The sequence below is a fragment of the Pongo pygmaeus genome, chromosome 2, assembly GCF_028885625.2.
Source record: "Pongo pygmaeus isolate AG05252 chromosome 2, NHGRI_mPonPyg2-v2.0_pri, whole genome shotgun sequence".
NCBI lineage: Eukaryota > Metazoa > Chordata > Mammalia > Primates > Hominidae > Pongo > Pongo pygmaeus.
In genome coordinates, this window is record NC_085930.1 from 103,684,973 (window position 1) to 103,709,331 (window position 24,359).

The 24,359-nt window shown below is 50.9% G+C and overlaps 1 protein-coding gene across 2 annotated transcripts; it reads left to right on the forward strand.

Annotated features, from left to right (window-relative positions):
- The first annotated feature begins 1,251 nt into the window (after positions 1-1,251).
- On the forward strand, positions 1,252-22,528 carry MON1A (MON1 homolog A, secretory trafficking associated). 2 transcript variants are annotated; one of them, XM_054481976.2, is made up of 6 exons: positions 1,394-1,740; positions 18,103-18,242; positions 19,453-19,938; positions 20,520-21,285; positions 21,997-22,144; positions 22,243-22,528. In XM_054481976.2, the coding sequence occupies exons 2-6, from the start codon at positions 18,116-18,118 to the stop codon at positions 22,381-22,383; spliced, it is 1,668 nt and encodes a 555-aa protein (XP_054337951.1). In that variant the 5' UTR covers positions 1,394-1,740; positions 18,103-18,115; the 3' UTR covers positions 22,384-22,528. The 2 variants fall into 2 exon arrangements, with proteins under 2 accessions (XP_054337952.1, XP_054337951.1); XM_054481977.2 differs by lacking the exon at positions 19,453-19,938 and having other exon boundaries at positions 1,252-1,740.
- Positions 22,529-24,359: the final 1,831 nt, after the last annotated feature.

The following is a 24,359-nucleotide window of genomic DNA, read 5'->3' on the forward strand; positions in this document are numbered from 1 at the left end:
TGACCTGTGGAGACCTGGAGACTCTCAGTTAAGGAATAGGGCATTTTCCTATGTCCTTACCTAAAAGTGGGGGACATGGGGGTGAGAAAGATTCCCTTAGACTATGTGCAAGAACTTGATAGCCGTATGCAAAGCCATCTTCAGTGAAAGGCCACAGCTTTGTCACCATGTCAGTCACAGGCCAGTGTTGTGGAAGCAGGCTACAGGTGGCAGCCATCTGAGACTGGAAGAAAAGCCCAGGGGCGGAGCTCTACCCTAACTCCAGCGTAGGGCTTAGAGAGGAACAGGACATTGCCCCCAGGTGCTTGTGGAGCAGCAGGGAAAGTCAGAGGAGTGATTTGACTTTTTTTTTCATCCTATTAACTGTTGGGAGAATTAACCATAAGGCTGTAAAGTGAATTAATTGCTTCAGAAAAAAACATGAGCAGTGGTGCCAATGCCTAATTTTACTTTTTAAAACCATCTCTAAAAATAAGGGTCTTTTGGGAGAGCCTGTTGACGGTTTTCCTGTTGTTTTTATTGCTTTGCGTCTAGGAAATTACAAACAATGATTCTTTGCAATGGTAAATCACCTGGGGAGCTTTTAAAACAATAGTGATGCCTGGCTCCCCAACACTCCACCCTACTCTAAATTCAATTAAATCAAAATCTCTAGGGCTGGTGTCCAGGCATTAGCTTTTTTGTTGTTGTTTTTGAGACAGGGTCTCTCTCTGGTGCTCAGGCTGGAGTGCAGGGCATGATCATGGCTCACTAAAGCCTCGACCTCCTGGGATCCCACTTCAGCCTCCCGAGTAGCTGGGACTACAGGCACGCGCCATCAAGCCTGGCTAGTTTTTGTATTTTTAGTAGAGATGGGGTTTCACCATGTTGGCCAGGCTGGTCTGGAACTCCTGACCTCAAGTGATCCGCCCACCTCGGTCTCCCAAGTGTTGGGATTACAGGCGTGAGCCACCTCGCCTGTCCTAGTTTTTTTTTGTTGTTGTTGTTTTTTAAAGCTTCCCGGTTTATTCTGTGTGCCGTCAGAGTTGAGAACTACCGTTCTAGAGCATTATACTGATACATTAAAACGTGGCTACAAATGTTTTTAGAAACAATTAGTGCGACTTTTGCGCATGCCCACATCCTTTACAGCCTGTGTGGCTGGGCCCACTAATGACATTTATCCAGTCCCCCAAATTTGCACTGTCCTTCCATAATCAGTGGGAGAAACAATCCTAACGTCCCTTTCTCTCCATTGAAATGAACTGCTAGCTGGCTCGGACGGAGAGGCCCAGAATCCAGGTCTGCGGTCTGCGCGGGACTCTAGACTCGGAGGAGGCGCCCAGGCCCCTAGAAGGCGAGGTCGGAAGAGGCAATCCCGGACCCGGGTCAGGACCTGCCCACGGCTCTGCTGGGACGAGGAACCCAGAACCAGTCCCGCGGCGCCGCAGGCGGCCGAACGCTAAGGACTACATTTCCCACAATGCACCCCGGGGGCGGGCCGAGTCGGGCTGAGCGGCTGGAGCTGGGCCTTGGCCGCGAGAGGCCGGCGAAAGCTGTCTTCCTGCACCGGCGGCCGGGTGAGGGCGGTGGGAGGGCGCGGTGCCTGCGCTGTGGCCATGTCTGTGTACGCAGGGGGCCGGGGCCCCGCGAAGTTGTGCCCTGAGGCCGGCCCCGGCTGGACACCCTTACCCCTCCAGGGGTCCGGCAGAGGGCAGTGACCGGCACCTTCTGTGCGTCCTGGGCCCCTCTGAGAAACAGGTGAGTTGACTGCCAGCCCACGTGGCCTGGAGGCACCTAGAGACTGGAGAGCTGTCATCTTTGGAGGGAGGGGCTTGAAGACGGGGGCCTCCAGCCATCAACGCTATCGTTTGCAATGGGAAGACTGTGTCTCCCTGGGGTCCCTCAGCCGGCTAGCCCCCAGCTGGGGAATACAAAAGGCGAGATCTGGAACCCATCCTTTGGCTGGGAGGGCGAGGTCCGGTAGGGGGCAGTGGCCAGGTAGGACTCTCCCCACCTCCCCACCCCCGCCCCGCCAACAAACGTACACATATTCGGCTGGTAGAGTCCTCTCAAAAAGCAACAGAGGTGACTGGGATGAGCGAGGCAGCACCTGGAAGGGGCTTGGGACTTTGCTTTGTTGTTTTTAGACGGAGTTTCACTCTTGTTGCCCAGGCTGGAGTGCAGTGGTGTGATCTCAGCTCTCTGCAACCTCCACCTCCCAGGTTCAAGTGATTCTCCTGCCTCAGCCTCCCGAGTAGCTGGGATTACAGGCATGCACTGCCACGCCCAGCTAATTTTTTGTATTTTTGTAGTAGAGACGGGGTTTCACCATGTTGGCCAGGCTGGTCTCGAACTCCTGACCTCAGGTGATCTGCCTGCCTCAGCTTCTCAAAGTGCTGGGATTACAGGCATGAGACACTGCGCCTGACTGGACTTTGCACCAGTTTGCCTGGTGCAACTGGGTTGTCCCTTGTACTGGATGAGCCACCCTTTCTGGGCGCAAGTTTGCAGAGGGAGAGTGAGCACCCTTTGTCAGGGAGGGAAGTAACCGCCAGAAGTGACAAGGACCAGACTGTGATCTCAGCATGGAGTAGGCATCCTGCTAAAGCAGCCATAGCACAGCCTCACCTGGGCCTTGTCTGCTACACATCCTGTATCCTGGCACCTCCTTCCCAGACAGACCGCTCCAAAGGGTTAAGGTGAGATGAAATGCTATCCAAGCAAGAAGAGGGAGCAGGAGTGGTAGGGAGTCAGTAGGGAGGGGCTCCTGAAGGCCTTCTCTGCTCCAAGGCTGCCTGAGTGAGAGAGGCACACTAGAAGGGCTGATTGAGCCAATTTGTTTGGTGACATTGCTCACAGGCATAGCAGGGCACTTCTAGGAAAAGCAAGGCCTGGGGCTTCTAGAGGGGTTGTCTGAGAAGGGTTCCCTGAGAAGGGGCATCTGGGGCTGGTTCTAAGAGACCTCCTTTGCCTAACTTCTTCAATTCTAGCCTCCCAGGAGCTTCAGTTGCACAGTTGTGGCTCCAATGGGGGTTGGGGTGGATTTTGCTGTGATTCACTCAGCCTCCCTGTCTGAGTTTCCAGAGTAAGTATTCAGAGAGCTGTTTGCTTCATCAGGCCTCTGGCTGGACCCCAGACTGACCTAGGAGATGCTGAGATACTGTATGATCTCAGGTGGCGGAGAACTATTGTGAAGGAAGCATCCACTAGCTCTGGCCAGCTGATCTGGCCCCCGCCAACCCTTCCCCATGCAGGTACCATGCTGGGTACCACTCAGCCACACTGGGCTTAGTCAGCTAAAGCCCACAAGGGATCAGTGGAGAGTGGGCCCTGAGGACAGAATAAGTAAGCTATGGTAGACCTTATTTGAGTCTTTGAACCAAAAGTGCAACGTCACAGAGCAGTAGCATGTGGCAGACCAAGGAGTTTTTTGTTTTTTGTGGGTTTTTTTTTTTTTGAGATGGAGTTTCGATCTTTTGCCCAGGCTGGAGTGCAATGGCGTGATATCAGCTCACTGCAACCTCTGCCCCCTGGGTTCAAGTGATTCTCCTGCCTGAGCCTCCTGAGTAGCTGGGATTATAGGCGCCTGCCACCACACCTGGCTAATTAAGGAGTTTAATTTAGGAGAGACTTCCAAGAGTAGCAGAGAGCCAGTTGTCTCTTCCTGTAACTCCAGAGCCAGTGAACAACCAGTTAGCCTGGAGGAACTCCCAGCTGTCTATAAGACAGCTCTTTGACCTGACTCCCAACTGTCTATACGATAGCCCTAGCCTGAAGGTGAGTCGCTTCAGGCTAGGGCCCACCTGGCTTTGCAAGGTCAGAAGCATATTTGCCCATATGCCACTGTAGGCTGGGCAAAATCTCAGAGGCCTGATTTACATGGCACAGACCACTGTATTCATGTGGTATTATAAGTGCAGTCACACATGGACTGAATGCTAAGTAAGAGTAATCAGGATGTGCTAATGGGAGCAACTGAGTATGTAATCAAATTACATGGATTATTTCATTTAATCTTCCCACAACCCAAGGAATCAATACTACCATCCCGTTTTATAAATGAGAAAACTGAGACCAGGCCAGGTTAATCCAGGTCCCTCTAACTTCAGAGCCATTGTTCCTGAACACCTGACTACTACCAGTGATAAGTCTTCCCCACAGGCAGGGGTTTCCAGAGGCCACATCATAGGTGTGACAGAGCTGGGCATTCTTCAGAGATCTTTCAGTTTTCCCTTCCATTTTTCTTTTTTAATTGCCTGAGGGATAAAAACACAAGTTCGGCTGGGCGCGGTGGCTCATGCCTGTAATCCCAGCACTTTGGGAGGCCGAGGCCAGTGTATCACCTGAGGTCAGGAGTTTGAGACCAGCCTGGCCAACATGGTGAAACCCCATCTCTACTAAAAATACAAAAATTAGATGGACATGGTGGTACACACCTGTAATCCCAGCTACTCGGGAGGCTGAGGCAAAAGAATTGCTTGAACCCAGGAGGCAGAGGTTGCAGTGAGCCAAGATCACGCCACTGCACTCTAGCCTGGGCGACAGAATGAGACTCCATCTAAAAAAAAAAAAAAAAAAAAAAAATCTCCCTCCCAAAGATGTTTGTTGGCTGGATGTGGTGGCTCACACCTGTAATCCCAGCACTTTGGGAGCCCTAGGAGAGAGGATCTTCAGCTCAGGAGTTTGAGAACAGCCTGGACAACGTACTGAGACCCCATCCCTACAAAAATAAAAATTAAAAAATTAGCCAGGCGTGGTGGCACGTGCCTGTAGACTCAGGTACTCAGGAGGCTGAGGTGGAAGGATCACTTAAGCCTGAGAGGCCAGGGCTACAGTTAGCTGTGATCGCATCACTGCACTCCAGCCTGGGTGACAGAGTGAGATTCTGTCTCAAAAAAAAAAAAAAAAAAAAATAGAACTCCTCCGGCATGTGGCTTAAAGCCATACTGAAATTTGTGGCAGGTCACAGGGTAACCTTCAATCCAGAGAAATAAAGCAGGGCAAGAGGGGTAAGGAGCAGGGATATTGATAAGGTAATGCTTGAGCAGCAACCTGAAGGAAGTGAGGGACTGAGTCACATAAATAACTAGCCCAGGCAATGGAGTAGGTGAAGTGGGGTGCAGGGTGAACGTTCAACAAGGGCAAAGTTCTAAAGTTAAAGAGTGCCCAGGAGGCTTAAGGAAAGCCAGGAGGCCACTGTGGCTGGGCTGAATCACAGTTAATGGGGAAAAAGCATAAGAGATGAGGTCAAAGAAGTAATGGGGAAGGAGTTATGTTGAGTGGGGCCTTGTGCACCACTGTGAGGAAATTGGCTTTCTCACTGAGTAAGGTGGGACCATTACAGAGTTGTGAGCAGAGGAACTGCATGACCTGAGTTCTGTATCAAGAGAATCACTTTGCTGTAAGAAGCACAGATTATGCAGGGACAAGGGCAGAAGAGGGGAGACTGGATAGGAGACTACTGCAACAATCTCCTAGAGAGACACTGGTGGCTTTGACCACAGTGGTAGTTGTGGAGGTGACAAGTGATCAGATTCTGGATATAGGCATTTCCCACTTAACATCAGTAATCTGTTTCATGAAAATTGGACATTCTGTGTGAAATCTTTAACTTAATATATTTTCCATTGATTGATTGATTGAGACAGGGTCTTGCTCTGTTGCCCAGGCTGGAGTACAGTGGCACAATCACAGACCACTGCAGCCTTGACCTCCAGTACTCAAGCGATCCTCCCACCTCAGCCTCTTAAGTAGGTGGGACTACAGGCATGAGCTGCCCCACCCAGCTAATTTTTTATTTTGTAGAGACAGGGTCTCACTATGTGAGCCAGGCTGGCACTCAGTAATTTTCTATCAGTTCTATTTGGAATGTAATTTGAAGCTTTAAATGCACATTACTTTGTTAAAAATATAGATAAGATTTTAATGATGTAAATATACATATTTTCTGTATAAACATACACTGGGCCAGGTGTGGTGGCTGACACTTGTAATCCCAGTACTTTGGGAGGCTGAGGAAGGCAGATCACTTGAGTCAAGGAGTTTGAGACCAGTTTGGGCAACATAAGGAGACCTTGTCTCTACAAAAAATTAAAAAATTAGCCAGGCATGGTGGCACATGCCTGTGGTCCCAGCTACTTGGGAGGCTGAGGTGGGAGGATCACTTGGGCCTGGGAGGTTGAGGCTACAGTGAACCGTGATCACACTATTGCACTTTGGCCTGGGTGGCAGAGTGAGACCCTGTCTCAATAGATAAATAAATAAACATAAGCTGAATCAATATAAATTTGGTATATTAGTTAACTATTGCTGTGTAACAAATTATGCCAAAACTTAGCAGCTTAAAACGACAATATTTATTATCGCATACAGTTCTTGTGGGTCAAGAATTTGGGAGTGGCTTAACTGGATGGCTCAAGCTCAGGGTCTCTTATTACGTTGAAGTCATCTGAAGGTTTGACTGGGCCTAGATGATCTGCTTCTGAGATGACTCACTCATGACTAGCAAGTTGGTACTGGCTGTTCACAGGAGGTCTCAGTTCCTTGCCATGAAGTTCTCTCCATAGAGCTGCTTACATGTCCTTACAACATGGCTGATGGCTTTTCCTAGAGGGAGTGATCCAAGAGAACAAGGCAGAAGCCACAATGTCTTTTATGACCTAGCCTCAGAAGTCACACATTGTTTTTTCATTTTTTTTTTTTTGAGACGGGGTCTGCTCTGGCACCCAAGCTGGAGTGCAGCAGTGCAATCTCAGCTCACTGCAACCTCTGCCTCCCCCCGGGGTTCAAGTGATTCTCATACCTTAGCCTCCCAAGCAGTTGGGATTACAGGCACCCGTCATGACACCTAGGTAATTTTTGTATTTTTAGTAGAGATGGGGTTTCACCATGTTGTCCAGGCTGGTCTCAAACTCCTGACCTCAAGTGATCTGCCCATCTTGGCCTTCCAAAGTGCTGGGATTACAGACATAAGCCACTGTCCCCAGCCACACATTGTTATTTACACAGTGTCCTATTGGTTGCATAGGTCAGCCCTGCTCAGTGTGGAAAGGGAGTATGCAAAGTCATGCATAGCAGGAGTTGAGGATCACTAGAGACCATCTTGAAGGCTGACAACCAAGCTGGATATTAAAAACAAAAAGGCATTCTATGGTGAAAATGTTAACTAGAGACATTTTGCTGGATGTGCCTGTATTCTGAAATAGAACTGACAGGATTTGCTGATGGTTTGGTATATGAGGTGTGGGGAAAAAAAAGGCATAAAGGATGACTCCAAGGTTTTTTTTTTTTTTTTCCCCTATGAGACAGAGTCTCGCTCTGTCGCCCAGCCTGGAGTACAACGGCACGATTTCGGCTCACTGCAACCTCTGCCTCTCCAGTTCAAGCGATTCTCCTGTCTCAGCCTCCTGAGTAGCTGGGACTACAGGCACATGCCACCATGCCCGGCTAATTTTTTGTATTTTTAGTAGAGACGGGGTTTCACCGTGTTAGCCAGCAAGGTCTCGATCTCCTGACCTCATGATCTGCCTGCGTCGGCCTCCCAAAGTGCTGGGATTACAGGTGTGAGAAACCGTGCCTGGCCGACTCCAAGGTTTTTCACCAAACAACTGAAAGGATGAGATTGTCTTTCTTGGCCAGGTGTGGTGGCTCACACCTGTAATCCCAGCACTTTGGGAGGCCAAGGTGGGCAGATCACAAGGTCAGGGGTTTGAGACTAGCCTGGCCAACATGGTGAAACCCTGTCTCTACTAAAAATACAAAAATTAGCCAGTGTGGTGGCACATGCCTGTAGTCCCAGCTACTCGGGAGGCTGAGGCATGAGAATCGCTTGAACCCGGGAGGTGGAACTGAGATTGCGCTGTTGCACTCCAGCCTGGGCAACAGAGCAAGACTGTCTCAAAAAAAAAAAAGAGAGATTGTCTTTCTTTTGTTCTTTCTTTCTTTCTTTCCTTCCTTTCCCTCCTTTCCCTCCTTCCCCTCCTTCCCCTTCCTTCCTTCCTTCCTTCCTTTCTTCCTTCCCTCCCTCCCTTCCTTCCTTCCTTCCCTCCCAGAGTCTCGCTCTGTCACCCAGGGTGGAGTGTGGTGGCATGATCTAAACTTCCGCCTCCCAGGTTCAAGCTGGAGTGCAGTGGCGCGATCTCAACCTCTGCCTCCCGGGTTCAAGCGATTCTCCTGCCTCAGCCTCCCCGGGTAGCTGGGATTACAGGCATGCGCCACCACACCCGGCTAATTTTTTGTATTTTTCATAGAGATGGGGTTTCACCGTGTTAGCCAGCATGGTCTCGATCTCCTGACCTCATGATCTGCCTGCCTCGGCCTCCCAAAGTGCTGGGATTACAGGTGTGAGAAACCGTGCCCGGCCGACTCCAAGGTTTTTCACCAAACAACTGAAAAGATGATATTGTCTTTCTTGGCCAGGTGTGGTGGCTCACACCTGTAATCCCAGCACTTTGGGAGGCCAAGGCGGGCGGATCACCAGGTCAGGGGTTTGAGACCAGCCTGGCGAACATGGTGAAACCCTGTTTCTACTAAAAATACAAAGATTAACCAGTGTGGTGGCACATGCCTGTAGTCCCAGCTACTCGGGAGGCTGAGGCACGAGAATTGCTTGAACCCGGGAGGTGGAACTGAGATCACACTGTTGTGGTGAGCTGAGATCGCGCCGTTGCACTCCAGCCTGGGCAACAGAGCAAGACTGTCTCAAAAAAAAACAAAACAAAAAGAAATTGTCTTTCTTTCGTTCTTTCCTTTCTTTCCTTCCTTCCTTGCTTCTTTCCTTTCTTCTTTTCCTTCCTTTCTTCCATTCCTTCCTTTCCCTCCTTCCCCTCCTTCCCCTTCCTTCCTTCTTTTCTTCCTTCCCTCCTTCCTTCCTTCCCTCTTTCTTTCCCTCCCTCCCTCCTTCCCTCCTTCCTTCCTGCCTTGACAGAGTCTCGCTCTGTCACCCAGGATGGAGTGTGGTGGCACGATCTCAACCTCCGCCTCCTGGGTTCAAGCTGGAGTGCGGTGGTGCGATCTCAACTCTGCCTCCTGGATTCAAGCAATTCTCCTGCCTCAGCCTCCCGGGGTAGCTGGGATTACAGGCACATGCCACAACACCTGGCTAATTTTTTTATTTTTAATAGAGACGGGGTTTCACTGTGTTAGCCAGGATGGTCTCAATCTCCTGACCTTGTGATCTGCCCACCTCGGCCTCCCAAAGTGCTGGGATTACAGGCGTGAGCCACTGTACCCGGCCGTCTTTCTTTCTTTCTTTCTTTTTTTTTTTTTGAGACAGAGCTTTGCTCTTATTGCCCAGGCAATGGCGTGATCACGGCTCACTGCAACCTCTGCCTCATGGGTTCAAGTGATTTTCCTGCCTCAGCCTCCCAAGTAGCTGGGATTACAGGCATGCACCACCACACTCAGCTAATTTTGTATTTTTAGTAGAGATGGGGTTTCACCATGTTGGCCAGGCTGGTCTTGAACTCCTGACCTCAGGTGATCCACCCACCTCGGCCTCCCAAAGTGCTAGGATTACAGGCATGAGCCACTATGCCCAGCCATGAAATTGTCTTTTACTGAGATGGTGAAAACTCTGGGAGAAGTGGTAAGTGCCTGTAGTCCCTGCTACTCGGGAAGCTGAGGCAGGAAGTTCACTTGAGCCCAGGAATTTGAGGCTGTAGTGCATGGTGGGGTGGTGGTTACACCTGTGAATAGCCACTGCACTCCAGACTTGGTGACAGAGCAAGACCCCATCTCTTAAAAAAAAAAAAAAGTGCTACCACGCCCGGCTAATTTTTTGTATTTTTAGTAGAGATGGGTTTCCCGTGTTAGCCAGAGTGGTCTTGATATCCTGACCTGGTGATCTGCCCACCTCAGCCTCCCAAAGGGCTGGGATTACAGGCGTGAGCCACCACACCTGGCCTTTTTTTCTTTTTAAAGACAAGGTCTCTACCGGCCAGGCGTGGTGGCTCAGGCCTGTAATCCCAGCACTTTAGGAGGCTGAGGCGGGCGGATCATGAGGTCAGGAGGTGGAGACCATCTTGGCTAACACGGTGAAACCTCGTCTCTACTAAAAAATACAAAAAATTATCTGGGTGTGGTGGCGGGCTACTCGTGAGGCTGAGGCAAGAGAATGGCGTGAACCCAGGAGGCGGAGCTTGCAGTGAGCTGAGATCGCGCCACTGCACACCAGTCCAGGTGACAGAGCGAGACTCCATCTCAAAAAAAAAAGACAGGGTCTCACTCTTATTGCCGAGGCTGGAGTGCGGTGGCACGATCTTGGCTTATTGCAAGCTCTACCTCCCGGGTTCCAGTGATCCTCCCACCTTAGCCTCCTGAGTAACTGGGACCATAGACACGTGCCACCACGCCTGGCTAATTTCTGTATTTTTGTAGAGGCAGGGTTTGCCATATTGCCCAGGCTGGTCTTGAACTCCTGGGCTCAAGTAATCTGCTTGCTTTGGCCTCCCAAAGTGCTAGGATTACAGGTGTGAGCCACCACACCTAGCCAGGAGCAACTTTTTAAGGAGATGACCTTTTTTTTTTTTTTTTTGAGACAGAATCTGGCTCTGCCACCCAGGCTAGAGTGCAGTGGTGCGATCTCGGCTCACTGCAACCTCTGCCTCCCATATTCAAGCCATTCTCCTGCCTCAGCCTCCTGAGTAGCTGGGATTACAGGCGTGTGCCACCACACCCGGCTAATTTTCATATTTTTAGTAAAGATGGGGTTTCACCAGGTTGGCCAGGCTGGTCTCAAACTTCTGACCTCTTGATCCACCCTCCTCGGCCTCCCAAAGTGCTGGGATTACAGGCGAGAGCCACCGCGCCTGGCCAGGAGATGGCCTTTTTAAGGAGTTCAGTTTGAGGCATATAACCTTGAGATAACATGAAGTAGACAGTTAAATGTGTGTGCCTCTTTAAGTTAGAAAAGAGACTGGGGCTGGAGATTAAAAAAAAAAAATTATTAATATGTAGAGGGAATTTAAAACCATGAGACCAAATGAGATCACCAAGGGATTGAGTGAAGACAGAGAAGAGGTCCAAAGACTGAATTCTGTGCCCCTTTACAGTAAGAACTGCAAAAAGGACTCAGAAGGAGTAGTCCATGAGGTCAGAAGAGAGCCAAGAAAGGAGTGGTGTGCCATAAAAGAGGAGAAAATGTTTCAAGAGAGAGGAAATAACCAAATTATCTATTGTTTATGGGTGAAGTAAGATGATCCTGGAGGTCGTTGCTGACCTTGATGGGAGCAGAGGTGAGATTCTATTCAGAACTGGTTTAGAGAGAATGGGAGAAATGGAGAGGCTATGGCAGAGACAATTCCTGCTTTCCAGATATCCATGAGCTCCATATATTTCCCAGTCCCTCTGGCCACATCACTGGTTCTGGCCAATGTGAGCTACGAAGTATTTAAGAGCTGGTACATGATCCTCCATCTCTGTCTTCCCCTGCCAGGTGATGTGGAAGGCATGTGTTCCGAATGGCTTCTATAGGGTGCTAGTGGCTTGGATTCCTGAATCATTGCTTGGAAGGGAGCTACTCTGAATTGCTACCAGTCCCACAGTAGATTTTGTGTGAGCAAAAAATAGGTCTTTGGGGCTGGGTGCGGTGGCTCATGCCTGTAATCCCAGCACTTTGGATCTGCCAAGGTGGGCGGATCACCTGAGGTCAGGATCACCTGAGACCAGCCTGGCCAACATAGTGAAACCCCGTTTCTACTAAAAATACAAAAATTATCCAGGTGTGGTGGTGAGCGCCTGTAATCCCAGTTGCTTGGGAGGCTGAGGTAGGAGCATTTTTTGAACCCAGGAGTCAGAGGTTGCAGTGAGCCGAGATGGCGCTGCTGCACTCCAGCCTGGGTGACAGAGTGAGACTCCGTCTCAAAAAATAAAAAAAGATCTTTGGGTATAAAACCTCTAGCATTTGGCATCCATTTTTTACACAGAATAGTCTAGCCTACTGACTAATGCAAACTCCAAATATTATTTGCCATTTTGAGGGGGTTTGTTTGTTTTTTTATAAAGGGCAACAGAAAAATGGGTTGATAGCTAGTGGGGAATGTAGAGTTAAGGAAAGGTTTGTTTTAACTTTGAAGTAAAACAAACATATAGAAAAGTTCACAAATCATAAGTATAGCCCAATGAATTATTACAAAGTGAACACCCCCAAAGGAGGGTGTTTTTTGTTTGGTTTTTGTTTTTGAGACAGGATCTCACTCCCTTTACCCAGGCTGGAGTGCAGTGGTGTGATCACCACTCACTGCAGCCTGGACCTCCTGGGATCAGGTGATTCTCCCACCTCATCCTTCCAAGTAGCTGGGACTGTAGGTGCATGCCACCACACCTGGTTAATCTTTTGTACTTTTTGTAGAGATGGGGTTTTACCATGTTGCCTAAGATGGTCTCAAACTCCTAGGCTCAAGTGCTTTGCCCACCTAGGCCTCCCAAAGTGCTAGGATGACAGGCATGACCCACCAAGCCCTGCTGGGAGGGGGTTTTGAAGACAAGAAATATCACCATATTGGTAATGGATAAGGGAGAAGGGGAAACTGATGAGGAAGGACAGCTGCTGAAGCCATGTACCTGAGTAGGTGAGAGGGGCTGGGATCTGGTGTACACATGGAGGAGTTAGCCTCTATGGAGCATGAACAGCTCATCTTTAGTAAGAAGAGGGGACCAGGCACGGTGGCTCATGCCTGTAATCCCAGCACTTTGGGGGGCTGAGGCAGGTGGATCATTTGATGTCAGGAGTTTGAGACCAGCCTGGCCAACATGGTGAAACCCCGTCTCTACTAAAAATACAAACATCATCCGGGCAAAGTGGTGGGTGCTTGTAATCCCAGCTACCTGGGAGGCTGAGGCAGGAGAATCGCTTGAATCTGGGAGGTGGAGGTTTTGGTGAGCCAAGATTGTGCTCCTGCACTCCAGTCTGGGCCACAGAGTGAGACTCTGTCTCAAAAAAAAAAAAAAAAAAAAAGAGGGAAGGCCTATTCTGGCAGATGAGGCAAGCTGGTGGTGGTAATCTCCGGAAGTTCTCTTTTTTTTTTTTTTTTTTTTTTGAGACAGAGTTTCGCTCTTTTTGCCCAGGCTGGAGTGCAGTGGCGTGATCTCGGCTCACTGCAACCTCTGCCTCCCAGGTACAAGCAATTCTCCTGTCTCAGCCTCCCAAGTAGCTTGGATTACAAACATGTGCCACCACACCTGGCTAATTTTTTTTAATTTAGTAGATATGGGGTTTCACCATGTTAGTCAGGCTGGTCACGAACTCCTGACCTCAGGTGATCCACCCACTTTGGCCTCCCAAAGTGCTGGGATTACAGGCATGTGCTACCGCGCCTGGCCTTCTTGTTTTTTTTGAGACGCAATTTTGCTTTTGTTGCCCGGGCTGGAGTGTAATCTCGGCTCACTGCAACTTCCGCCTCCTGGGTTCAAGTGATTCACCTGCCTCAGCCTCCTGAGTAGCTGGGATTATAAGCATGCTCTACCATGCCCGGCTAATTTTTTGTATTTTTAGTAGAGACGGGGTTTCTCCATGTTGGCCAGGCTGTTCTCAAACTCCCGACCTCAGGTGATCTGCCCGCCTCGGCTTCCCAAAGTGCTGGGATTACAGGCACGAGCCACCACACTCGCCCCAGAAGTTCTCTTCCAACAACTTTTATCTTCTCAGTGAAATGGAAGGCAAGGTCATTTGCTGATAGTGGCTATGTGTATGCCCTGATGGTCATACTCCTATGTGTGTGCCCCACACAGAATAAAACCAAAGAAAGAAGGTTGGGGAGATAATTTGGGGATTTTCTAGGCCCCCAATCCCATCCATCAGGACACACCCATAGGGCACACACATAGGAGTATGACCATCAGGGAAGGAGATGATGGACGTTTGAAGAGAGAAAAGGTGTGAAGTTGACTAGAGGAGTAGGAAAGTGAGGAGACATAGAAATGTAGGGCATTCCGGCCAGGCGCGGTGGCTCACGCCTGTAATCCCAGCACTTTGGGAGGCTGAGGCGGGCAGATCACCAGGTCAGGAGATCAAGACCATTCTGGCTAACACAGTGAAACCCCGTCTCTACTAAAAATACAAAAACAAATTAGCCGGGCGTGGTGGCGGGCACCTGTAGTCCCAGCTACTTGGGAGGCCGAGGCAGGAGAATGGCATAAACTGGGGAGGCAGAGCTTGCAGTGAGCCAAGATAGCGCCACTGTACTCCAGCCTGAGCGACAGAGCCAGACTCCATCTCAAAAAAGAAAAGAAAAGAAAAGAAATGTAGGGCATTCCAGGCCGGGTGTTGGCTCACACCTGTAATCCCAGGACTGTGGGAGGGAGGCCAAGGCAGGCAGATTGCTTGAGCCCAGGTGTTCGAGACCAGCCTGAGCAACATGGCAAAACCCTATTTCTACCAAAAAATACAAAAATTATTCATGCATCGTGGCTCACGCCTGTGTTCCCAGCTACTCAGGAGGCTGAGGTAGGAGGATCACTTGAGCCCAGATAGGCCTGGAAGCCCTGGCCACAACCCTGGTACTGTCAGGAGCAGCTTGCTCTTGGCCTGCACATGGGCAGACTCATCTCTCAGAGCCCACTCTGGCTTTTAGGATAGCTTTGGAATTACTGGTCTATGAGATTTACACGTGGCCTGTGTGTTCTTGCACAAGACTTAAACATACCCTAGTTTCCTTGGCATTCAGCATCCTGGGCCTTGTGGTGTTGCAGTGGTTGTTTTGGATTGCTCCTCTTAGTCTCAGTCCCAGAGGGGACCTCTGTGGATGCTACCACAGGTTCCTGTTGAGGGCATGCAGCCTCTTAGTTCCTCTGGCCCACTGTCTGACAAGGCAGCCTGTGCCTTTTCCTTCTGGGCTCTGACCCTTGCTGGGAACCATTACTCTTGATTGTCCTGATGGATGGGATTGGGGGCCTAGAAAATCCCCAAATTATCTCCCCAACCTTCTTTCTTTGGTTTTATTCTGTGTGGGGTGATGCTGTTGGCAGTGGTGCCCAACCCCCCATGTGCTCTGTGGTCCTTCAGGCTCAGTGCAGGAGTGGCCACCAGGCCAGCTATCAGGATACAGGCTCTGCTTCCCTGTCTGTTTGCACGTGGAGCTTCTGCAAAAGATTCAATTAAAGAAAGAATTACATAACTTAAAGGTGACAAAAAGAAGAGGTTGAAAATTAGTTCTTTGGGCACACACATAGGAGCTGCCTGACTGGAGCTATGCCAGGTCCAGAGAGAATGTTCTTGGACACAGACTGGTTGGCGCCACACAAATGCTACTACTGATGGTGATGCTATCTGTTTGGGACCACCCTTTTCGTGAACTTTTTTGAACACCTAGTCATTTGCCCAAGGTTACACAGCTAGGAGGGGACAAGAGCTCAGTTATTCCCATCAGACTCTGTGTTCTGGGATGCAGGCTCAGGACTACTTTGCTCACACTAACACCAGTGCCTCCTGGGCCCCTGGCCTGCCTGCAGTGTTTGCCCCATGAGTCTCTGCCCTTCTAGTCCATCCAGCTAGATCCCTCTTTCTTAAAGGATTGGTACCTGGAATGGATCCCCTCAGGTGAACTGTATGTTGCCTGACAAGTGAGGATCCTTCAGCCTGCCATTGAAGGACCCTAGAGGCCAAATAAGCCTTGCTACCAGCCTCGGTGAGCCACCCAGCTAGCTCTGTTACCACTGACATTCACTTGTGGCCACCTCCACCTGGGCCTGGGGCTGTGGAAGGACAAGGAGATGCGGCTGAATCTATCCTGGCCATTACATGGGCACTGAGAGTTGTCATGTCTATAGTTGTTTTTAATTGTTAAGACAACTCCTTGTGCCAAATTCAAAAGGTACGAAAGGATATTTAGAGAAAAGCAGGGCTGCAGCCTGAAGACAAGCCTGTTGCCTGTGTCTCACTTCTTTCTCTGCAAACACCTAGATATCCAAAAAGAACTATTGGTCAACTCAGTTAATTTTTATTTTTATTTATTTTTAGTTTTAGTTTTTTGAGACAGGGTCTCACTCTGTTGCCTGAACTGGAGTGCAGTGTTGTAGTCACAGCTTACTGCAGCCTTGACTTGCTGGGTTTATGTGATCCTCTCACGTCAGTCTCTCCAGTAGCTGGGATTACAGGCGCATGCCACCATGCCTGGCTAGTTTTAAAAATTTTTTATAGAGACAGGGTCTCACTTTGTTGCCCCAGCTAGTGAACTACTGAGCTCAAGTGATCCTCCCTCTTTGGCCTCCAATCTTTGCTAAGATTACAGGAGTGAGCCACTGGATACAGGATACAGAGTTGTTTCAACTCCCAGATCCAAATCCAGCACTTCTTTCCTGTAGTAACATTGGGCAAGCTCCTTAAGCTCTCTCAGTGTCAGTTCTTTCATCTATAAAGCTAGCCTGACAGGAACACCTGCCTCATAGAGACGTGATCAAGATTAGGTAACTTAATCCACAGAAACTTCTTAGCATGATACGCTGACACTGAATAACTGTTAGCTGCTGTTATCAGTTTGTTTATCTTACATTTTGTGTACATTTTCTAAAAGACCAGGCTGGGCATGGTGGCTCATGCCTGTAATTCCAACATTTTGGTAGGCTGAAGTGGGAGGATTGCTTGAGCCTAGTAGTTTGAGACCAGCCAGGGCAACATGAAAAGACCTTGTCTCTATAAAAAATTAGGCCGGGCGCGGTGGCTCACACCAGTAATCCCAGCACTTTGGGAGGCCGAGGCAGGCGGATCACAAGGTCAGGAGTTCAAGACAAACCTGGCCAAGATGGTGAAACCTTGTCTCTACTAAAAATACAAAAATTAGCTGGATGTGCTGGCAGGTGCCTGTAATCCCAGCTACTTGCGAGGCTGAGGCAGGAGAATTGCTTGAACCCAGGAGGTGGAGGCTGCAGTGAGCTGAGATCGCACCACTGCACTCTAGCCTGGGTGAGAGAGCAAGACTCCATCTCAAAAAAAAAAAAAAAAATTAGGCAGGCGCAGTGGCATGTGCTTGTAGTCCCAGCTATTCAGGAGGCTGAGGTGGGAGGATGGCTTAAGCCCAGGAGGCAGAGGTTGCAGTGAGCCAAGATCATGCCACTGCTCTCCAGCCTGGGCAAGAGAGCCAGACTTATTTCAGAAAAGAAAGGCTGGGCACGGTGGCTCACACCTGTAATCCCAGCACTTTGGGAGGCCAAGGCAGGCGGATCACTTGAGATCGGGAGTTCGAGAGCAGCCTGACCAACACAGAGAAACCCCGTCTCTACTAAAAATACAAAATTAGCCAGGTGCATGCCTGTAATCCCAGCTACCCCGGGAGGCTGAGGCAGGAGAATCTCTTGAACCTGGGAGGCGGAGGTTGCGGTGAGCCGAGATTATGCCATTGCACTCCAGCCAGGGCAACAACAGTGAAACTCCGTCTCAAAAAAAAAAAAAAAAAGAAGAAGAAGAAAAGAAAATTAGCTGGCTATGGCATGTGCTACTGGGAAGGCTGAGATGGGAGGATTGCTTGAGCCCAAGTCAAGGCTGCAGTGTTGGTGCCATTGCACTCCAGCCTTGGCAACAGAGTGAGACCCTGTCTTAACAACAACAACAACAACAATCTGCCGAGAGGGGCAGATCACTTGAGGTCAGGAGTTCGAGACCAGCCTGGCCAACATGGTGAAACCCCGTCTATACCAAAAAATACAAAAATTAGCCAGGCATGATGGTGCATGCCTGTAGTCCCAGCTACTTGGGAGGCTGAGGCACGAGTATTGCTTGAACCCCGGAGGTGGAGGCTGCAGTGAGCCGAAATTATGCCACTGCACTCCAGCCTGGGCAGCAGAGCGAGACCCTGTCTCAAAAAAAAAAAAAAAAAAAAATACTAGAAGGAAATACACTAACTAACGTATGAACAGTGAAAGATCCTGAATGGTAGGAAAATCATGATATTTATTTCTACTTTTCTGTGCTTTCCAAGTTTTTTTGTTTTTTACAATGAATATGTCTTCCTTTTATAATCAGAAAAGGAACAGTATATATTTTTTTGAAAGGAATTCTCAGAATCCATTTTCTAGAGATTTGAGTTAGTGGAGTCCTGATAAAGGACACTTTCCTGTACTTACTACCACTGTTGATTATACCTGTGACCCTGCCGAAAGCCATTGATGTTGCATTTGTTTGCCCCACAGGAGAGCCTAAAGGATGGCTACTGACATGCAGAGGAAGAGAAGCAGCGAATGCCTTGATGGCACATTGACTCCTTCTGATGGACAGAGTGTGGAGAGAGCTGAGAGCCCCACACCAGGAATGGCCCAGGGAATGGAGCCAGGTATGGGCAAGTGTACAGCCTCAGCCAGCTGCCAACCAGAGCAGTCTCCAGGGGAAATTAAGATTCCCAACCACTTTTTCCTTTCCACTTATTCATGCATTTGTCAGTCACTCATTGGATATTTGTCACGTTCTGGGGATAAGGCAGGAGGCCAGGCTCATTCTGCATCTGGCTTTCCTCTCCACTTCATGTTATGCTGCTCACCCTGAGCTTTCTGGCTGCCATTGTGGGCTCTTCTTCTGTTCCCTGTGTCTACAGCGCACCTCCCCGGCTCCTTCTCCCCTCTTCACGAGTTAGGCCTGCTCTGACCATGCTCTGTATAGCACACTAATTATTTCATAATCTTATCTCTTTATGCGTATATTGCCCATCTCTCTCTTCCACAAGATTGTGAACACTTTGAGCGCAGGGCAGTTATATCCCCAGTGCCTGGTACAGGGCTGAATTCGTAAGAGAGACTCAAAATATATCTGTTAAACTATTTTGTCAAAAAATCAATAAAGGAAGACTGACCTGGTCCCTTCTCTGAGGCAGTCACAGGCTGTGGCGCCATTATAGTGGGGTCAGTCAGGAGCTATGGCCTGAGTAGGGTAGGGGAGCTTTCTCCCAGAGAGAGAGATTCATTGAGTATGGGTGGTGCTCCAGACACAGGGTGAGGTGCTGCGTTCCTGCACCTTACTGGTTACCATTGTAGTTGGGGAGAAGGACAATAACTGGCAAGTGCCACAAGAGAAATAAAAAGGGATATATAGAGTGCCTGGGGTTGGAGGTCAGTAACTAACATCTTCCCTGAGAGCTTAAGTGTGACAATTAGCCGGCCACTTGGGGAGGTAGGAGACAGCTGACAGCAGGTGTGGAGCTCCTGAGGCAGGTGGGGGTGTGCCGAAAGTGTCTGAGAGCAGATGGATGTAGGCCAGTGTGACCAAGATGGGCAAGGGAGTGGGGTGGAAGATGGGAATGAGAGGTAGGCAGATACCAGCCACCACTGCTGCCATGAGTGGTTTGGGTCTTCTTTCCACTACGATGGGAGGAGACTGGTGGGCTGTAAGTTGCAGAGAAGCATCATCCATGGCAGACAGTGGCAGAAGGAAACAGTGGCTTGACCCTAACAAGACAGGCAGTCATGCTGGAGTGACCACGTTAGGCACCTTGCTGGTAGGAGTGTCTGCCACTAGCTACCCCTCTAAGCACCAGTGCTTTTGGCCTGCAGGTGCGGGGCAGGAGGGTGCCATGTTCGTCCATGCCCGTTCCTACGAGGACCTGACTGAGTCAGAGGATGGGGCAGCTTCTGGGGACAGCCACAAGGAGGGTGCCAGGGGTCCCCCGCCGCTGCCTACAGACATGCGCCAGATCAGCCAGGACTTTAGCGAGCTAAGCACCCAGCTGACGGGTGTGGCCCGGGACCTGCAGGAGGAGATGCTGCCAGGAAGCTCTGAGGATTGGCTGGAACCCCCAGGGGCAGTTGGGCGACCAGCCACAGAGCCCCCCAGGGAGGGCACAGCCGAGGGGGATGAGGAGGATGCCACCGAGGCATGGCGCCTGCACCAGAAGCATGTCTTTGTGCTGAGTGAGGCAGGGAAGCCTGTGTACTCCCGCTATGGGTCTGAGGAGGCACTTTCCAGCACTATGGGTGTTATGGTGGCCCTGGTGTCCTTCCTGGAGGCAGACAAGAACGCCATCCGCTCCATCCATGCAGGTGAGCCACCTGGAGAGGGAATGGGGCGGGCTCCCCTGGCCAAGGTTCATTCATAGCAGGTTTTGGACCCCTGCAGACCAGAGGGCTGGGATGTGCTGTGTGACTGAGGGTAAGTCCCTCTACCTCTCTGAGCTTCAAGGTCCTCACCTGAACAGAGGATAACAACACTGCTGGCCTCATGGGGCTGCGGTGAGGACCAAAGATGCCTCTGACATGGGCTTTGCCTTTGGAGAGAGTGAGAATCTCCCTGGGGAGGCAATAACAACAACAACTATATATATATATATATCTCCCCCAGGTCCTGAGCTCCACCCAGCCAGCCCTTGCCAGTTGACTTAGCATTTAGCATAAGAATGTGTGTTTCAGAGGGAGCTAGTCTTTGAAGCAAGTGGCAGGGATAGGCCCTGAGCCCTCAGGGAGAAGGAGCAATGGGTTTTTATCCTGAACATCCTTAAACCCCTACTGTGCGCAGAGCTCTGAGCGAGGAAAGGATGGGGAAAGCGAAGGAGCTGCGCTGGAAGGCGGTGTTCGGAGGGAGCTGCGGCTGAGGCTGACATCCCTCTTTCCTGTCCCGCCCTCAGATGGCTACAAGGTAGTATTCGTGCGCCGGAGCCCGCTGGTGCTAGTGGCGGTGGCTCGCACGCGGCAGTCGGCACAAGAGCTGGCGCAGGAGCTGCTCTACATCTACTACCAGATCCTAAGCCTTCTTACCGGTGCGCAGCTGAGCCACATCTTCCAGCAGAAGCAGAACTATGATCTGCGGCGCCTACTCTCGGGCTCAGAGCGCATCACCGACAACTTGCTGCAGCTCATGGCACGAGACCCCAGCTTCCTGATGGGGGCGGCACGGTGCCTGCCCCTGGCGGCGGCCGTGCGCGACGCTGTGAGCGCCAGCCTGCAGCAGGCGCGTGCGCGCAGCCTGGTCTTCTCCATCCTGCTGGCCCGCAACCAGCTCGTGGCACTCGTCCGCCGAAAGGACCAATTTCTGCACCCCATCGACCTGCACCTGCTCTTCAACCTCATTAGTTCCTCCTCGTCCTTCCGCGAGGGCGAGGCCTGGACGCCCGTGTGCCTGCCCAAATTCAACGCAGCCGGCTTCTTCCACGCACACATCTCTTACCTAGAGCCTGACACCGACCTCTGCCTGCTGCTTGTCTCCACTGACCGTGAGGACTTCTTTGCAGTCTCTGACTGCCGCCGCCGCTTCCAGGAGCGCCTTCGCAAGCGCGGAGCCCACCTGGCCCTGCGAGAAGCACTGCGCACACCCTGCTACAGCGTTGCCCAAGTGGGCATCCCTGACCTGCGTCACTTCCTCTATAAGTCAAAGAGCTCGGGACTCTTTACCAGGTGAGGGAGGGCCTTGAGGGTACTGCTGTAGCGGGACAGGGACATGTGGAGTAGGGAGGCTGTTTGGTCCTGAGCTCTGAGATGTAGCCCTGAAGCTGTCCCCACCTTTGGAAGCAGACCAGTGTGCTGGGCCTGTTTTACTCTGGCATCAGAGACCCAGACTCTCCATCACCCCATGAGCATACCCCTCTCTACTTTATTAACCAGAAGGCCTGGAAATGCCCAATATACCCAGAGAAGGAAACTGGAATAGAGGTCTCCGGGGTCCCTTGCCCTGGAGCAACTCTACTTTAGGGGTCATTTTGGTCCAGCTCAGGAAGAACAGCCCTCCTCTACTCCCTCCTCCAGCAGAGGGGCTGGGAAGATATGGCCTCCCTTTGTCCCTTTTGGCCCACAGGATTCCTAGCTCACCTTTCCTCTACTCCAGATCTGTCACTCTGTCTTGGACATCTAAACTCAACCTGGCCTCTCCAAAGAGGGGTCACCAAAGACACTATGAGCTTAGGGGATGAGAGGGGACACAGCTCTAGTCTCAGTGGGCCCACCCCTGTCCTGGGGTGCCTGCTGTGGTGGGGAGACAATGCCCTGCCCTAAGGGAGCATCTGGACATATGATAGAGTGTTCCTGGATAGGAATAGGTGTTTCTAAATCTCTAGAAAAGACAGTGGAAGTCATTCCTTTGCAAACCCACTCCCTCCACCCTGTCTGCAGCCCTGAGATTGAGGCCCCGTACACCAGTGAAGAGGAGCAGGAGCGGCTGCTGGGCCTCTACCAGTACCTGCACAGTCGTGCCCACAATGCCTCTCGCCCACTCAAGACCATTTACTACACGGGCCCCAACGAGAACCTCCTGGCCTGGGTAAGGCAGCCCTGGGATGGGCTGGGCTTCATGGAGGTCCTAGGTATGGTCCATGAGGGGCCTCTAACCTAGATGACGACCCTTTGCCCCTTCTCCAGGTGACAGGCGCCTTTGAGCTCTACATGTGTTACAGCCCCCTGGGGACCAAGGCGTCAGCCGTCAGTGCCATCCATAAGCTGATGCGCTGGATCCGCAAAGAGGAAGACCGCCTCTTCATTCTCACGCCCCTCACCTATTGATGGGAATGTGTGTGGGCTCAGCCTTCCTGGGCACACTGGGTGTGGGAAGCCATAGGAGCCTCCAGATGGGGGCTGGCCTCTCTTGCCCAGCCAGCGGGCAGGGACTGTGGGTTGGTGAGTGCATTAAAGTGCTTTGGGGAAGACACTTGTCAAGCCCTGTCACTTGTCCCTTCGCCCATCCACCCTCACTCACATACAGACACTGGATCCTCCTCCCTAGCTCCTGCACAGGGGCACAGGCACATTTGAGCCCCTCTCCTCCCTCCCTTGCACCAGCATGAGGCCACACACATTCTCAGTTGGATCTTGGGCTGGGGTCGTCTTGGTTCAGTTGAAGTCCTACCATATGTAAAAGGTTCTCAGGCACCATACTGCCCTTCCCTACCCCCACCGCCATATTCAGTCTGAGCTTCTGCTGTCTGCCTCTCTTATCACTCCTGGGAGGGGCCCCCTGCTGCATGCCACAAAAGACTACCCAACCACCTTCAGAGCCCTCGCTGTGGCTCTGTCTAATGGGTTGCCGTAGTTCAGCAGGAGCTGAGCTGAGTAAGATACAGATGGTCAAAATGGGGGGAGTCTGAGCCCTGGTACTGGATGGAGCCCCTGGTGAGGCAACCCAGTCTTCAGCTGAAATTCAGAATCCAGTCTCCCTTTAGCTGCAGGCCTCTGAGGAAACTGTCCCCGCTCAGGCCTTCCCATGAAGGGCTGTATGCCTCAGTTCTCCTACCTCAGCCAGTGCATTCCTCCAAATGGTCCTCAAGAGTGAGCTGAGGGTCTGAGAGAAGGCCCAGTTGACCCTCTAAGGCAGAAGTGGGCCTGCCATAATAAGAGCTAATACTACTACGTGCACTGGGCCCTCCTTAGTCACCCTAGTCCCTGGCATGGCATAGGCAGACCTGCATGGGGCACCACGGACATCCAGGAGGCTCGGCAGTGAAAGCCCAGCCCCATTTACTCTACCACAGGACCCAGGGCACAGTGCAGAGAGCTTCCACTTTGCTGCTAGGGGATCTTCTAGTTCTGGCCCCAGGGAACACAAGGCCTAGGAAGTACTTATTGGAGAAAACTGTCCTCTGAATGTGGTCTTCAGACTGTCAGAGAGAATCACCCTCATGCAGTTTCTGAGAGTTGGGCCAATATTTTCTGCTGCTAAAATCAAGCCATGTTGAAGAATGAGCCTGTGTGGGTGGCATGGACCCAGGGTACACTGGAACAGTTGTATTTATTGTCCCAGAAAATGACAGCACAGCCCCTGCCCTTGGCCCCACCGTGGCTCACATTGGAATGGGCATGGCAGCAGGCTACCAAGCCCAGATTCCAAAGCCTCTGGGGAGCAGCCATAGGCTTGGTGGGTGCTGTTCACCCTGCACACATGCCCTGGGTCTCTTTTATGCCTGTTTTCTGCTTTTGTTCCTCCCCTGCTCCTAGTAAGAACACCAAACCACTGCCTCTGGGGCCTGGGTGATGCCAGGCCAGCTGTCCCTGATTGTTACTGGCATTCTGGTCAACAATGAGCCCCTAAGTGCCTCTTTTGGTTGCCCTGACTCTTGTAGGTTTCTCAGCTTCTCTGTAGTTCAGCATATATTCTTGGGAGATCATAGTTGGATAAATGTGTGTACCTAGGACTATAGGCATCTAGGAGCGTGGGCTGCTTGGAGATCAGGGGTGGGAAGACAGGCAAATAGGAAAGGTGTTCATAGTGGAGGAGCCAGCATGTGCAAAGGGAAGGACCTGGTAAGAACCTAGTACAGGCCGGGCATGGTGGTTCGCGCCTGTAATCCCAACACTTTGAGAGGCCAAGGATTGTGTATCACTGGAAGTCAGGAGTTCGAGACCAGCCTGGCCAACATAATGAAACCCTGTCTCTACTAAAAATACGAAAATTAGCTGAGTATGGCAGCGTGCGCCTGTAGTCCCAGCTACTCAGGAGGCTGAGGCAGGAGAATTGCTTGAACCCAGCAGGCAGAGGTTGTAGT

Excerpts from the sequence above, each read along its gene's own strand:
- MON1A (XM_054481976.2), top strand. The coding sequence starts at position 18,116 with ATGGCTACTGACATGCAGAGGAAGAGAAGCAGCGAATGCCTTGATGGC. Across the intron at positions 18,243-19,452 it reads GGCCCAGGGAATGGAGCCAG|GTGCGGGGCAGGAGGGTGCC; the intron begins GTATGGGCAAGT and ends TTTGGCCTGCAG. Across the intron at positions 22,145-22,242 it reads ACGAGAACCTCCTGGCCTGG|GTGACAGGCGCCTTTGAGCT; the intron begins GTAAGGCAGCCC and ends CCCCTTCTCCAG.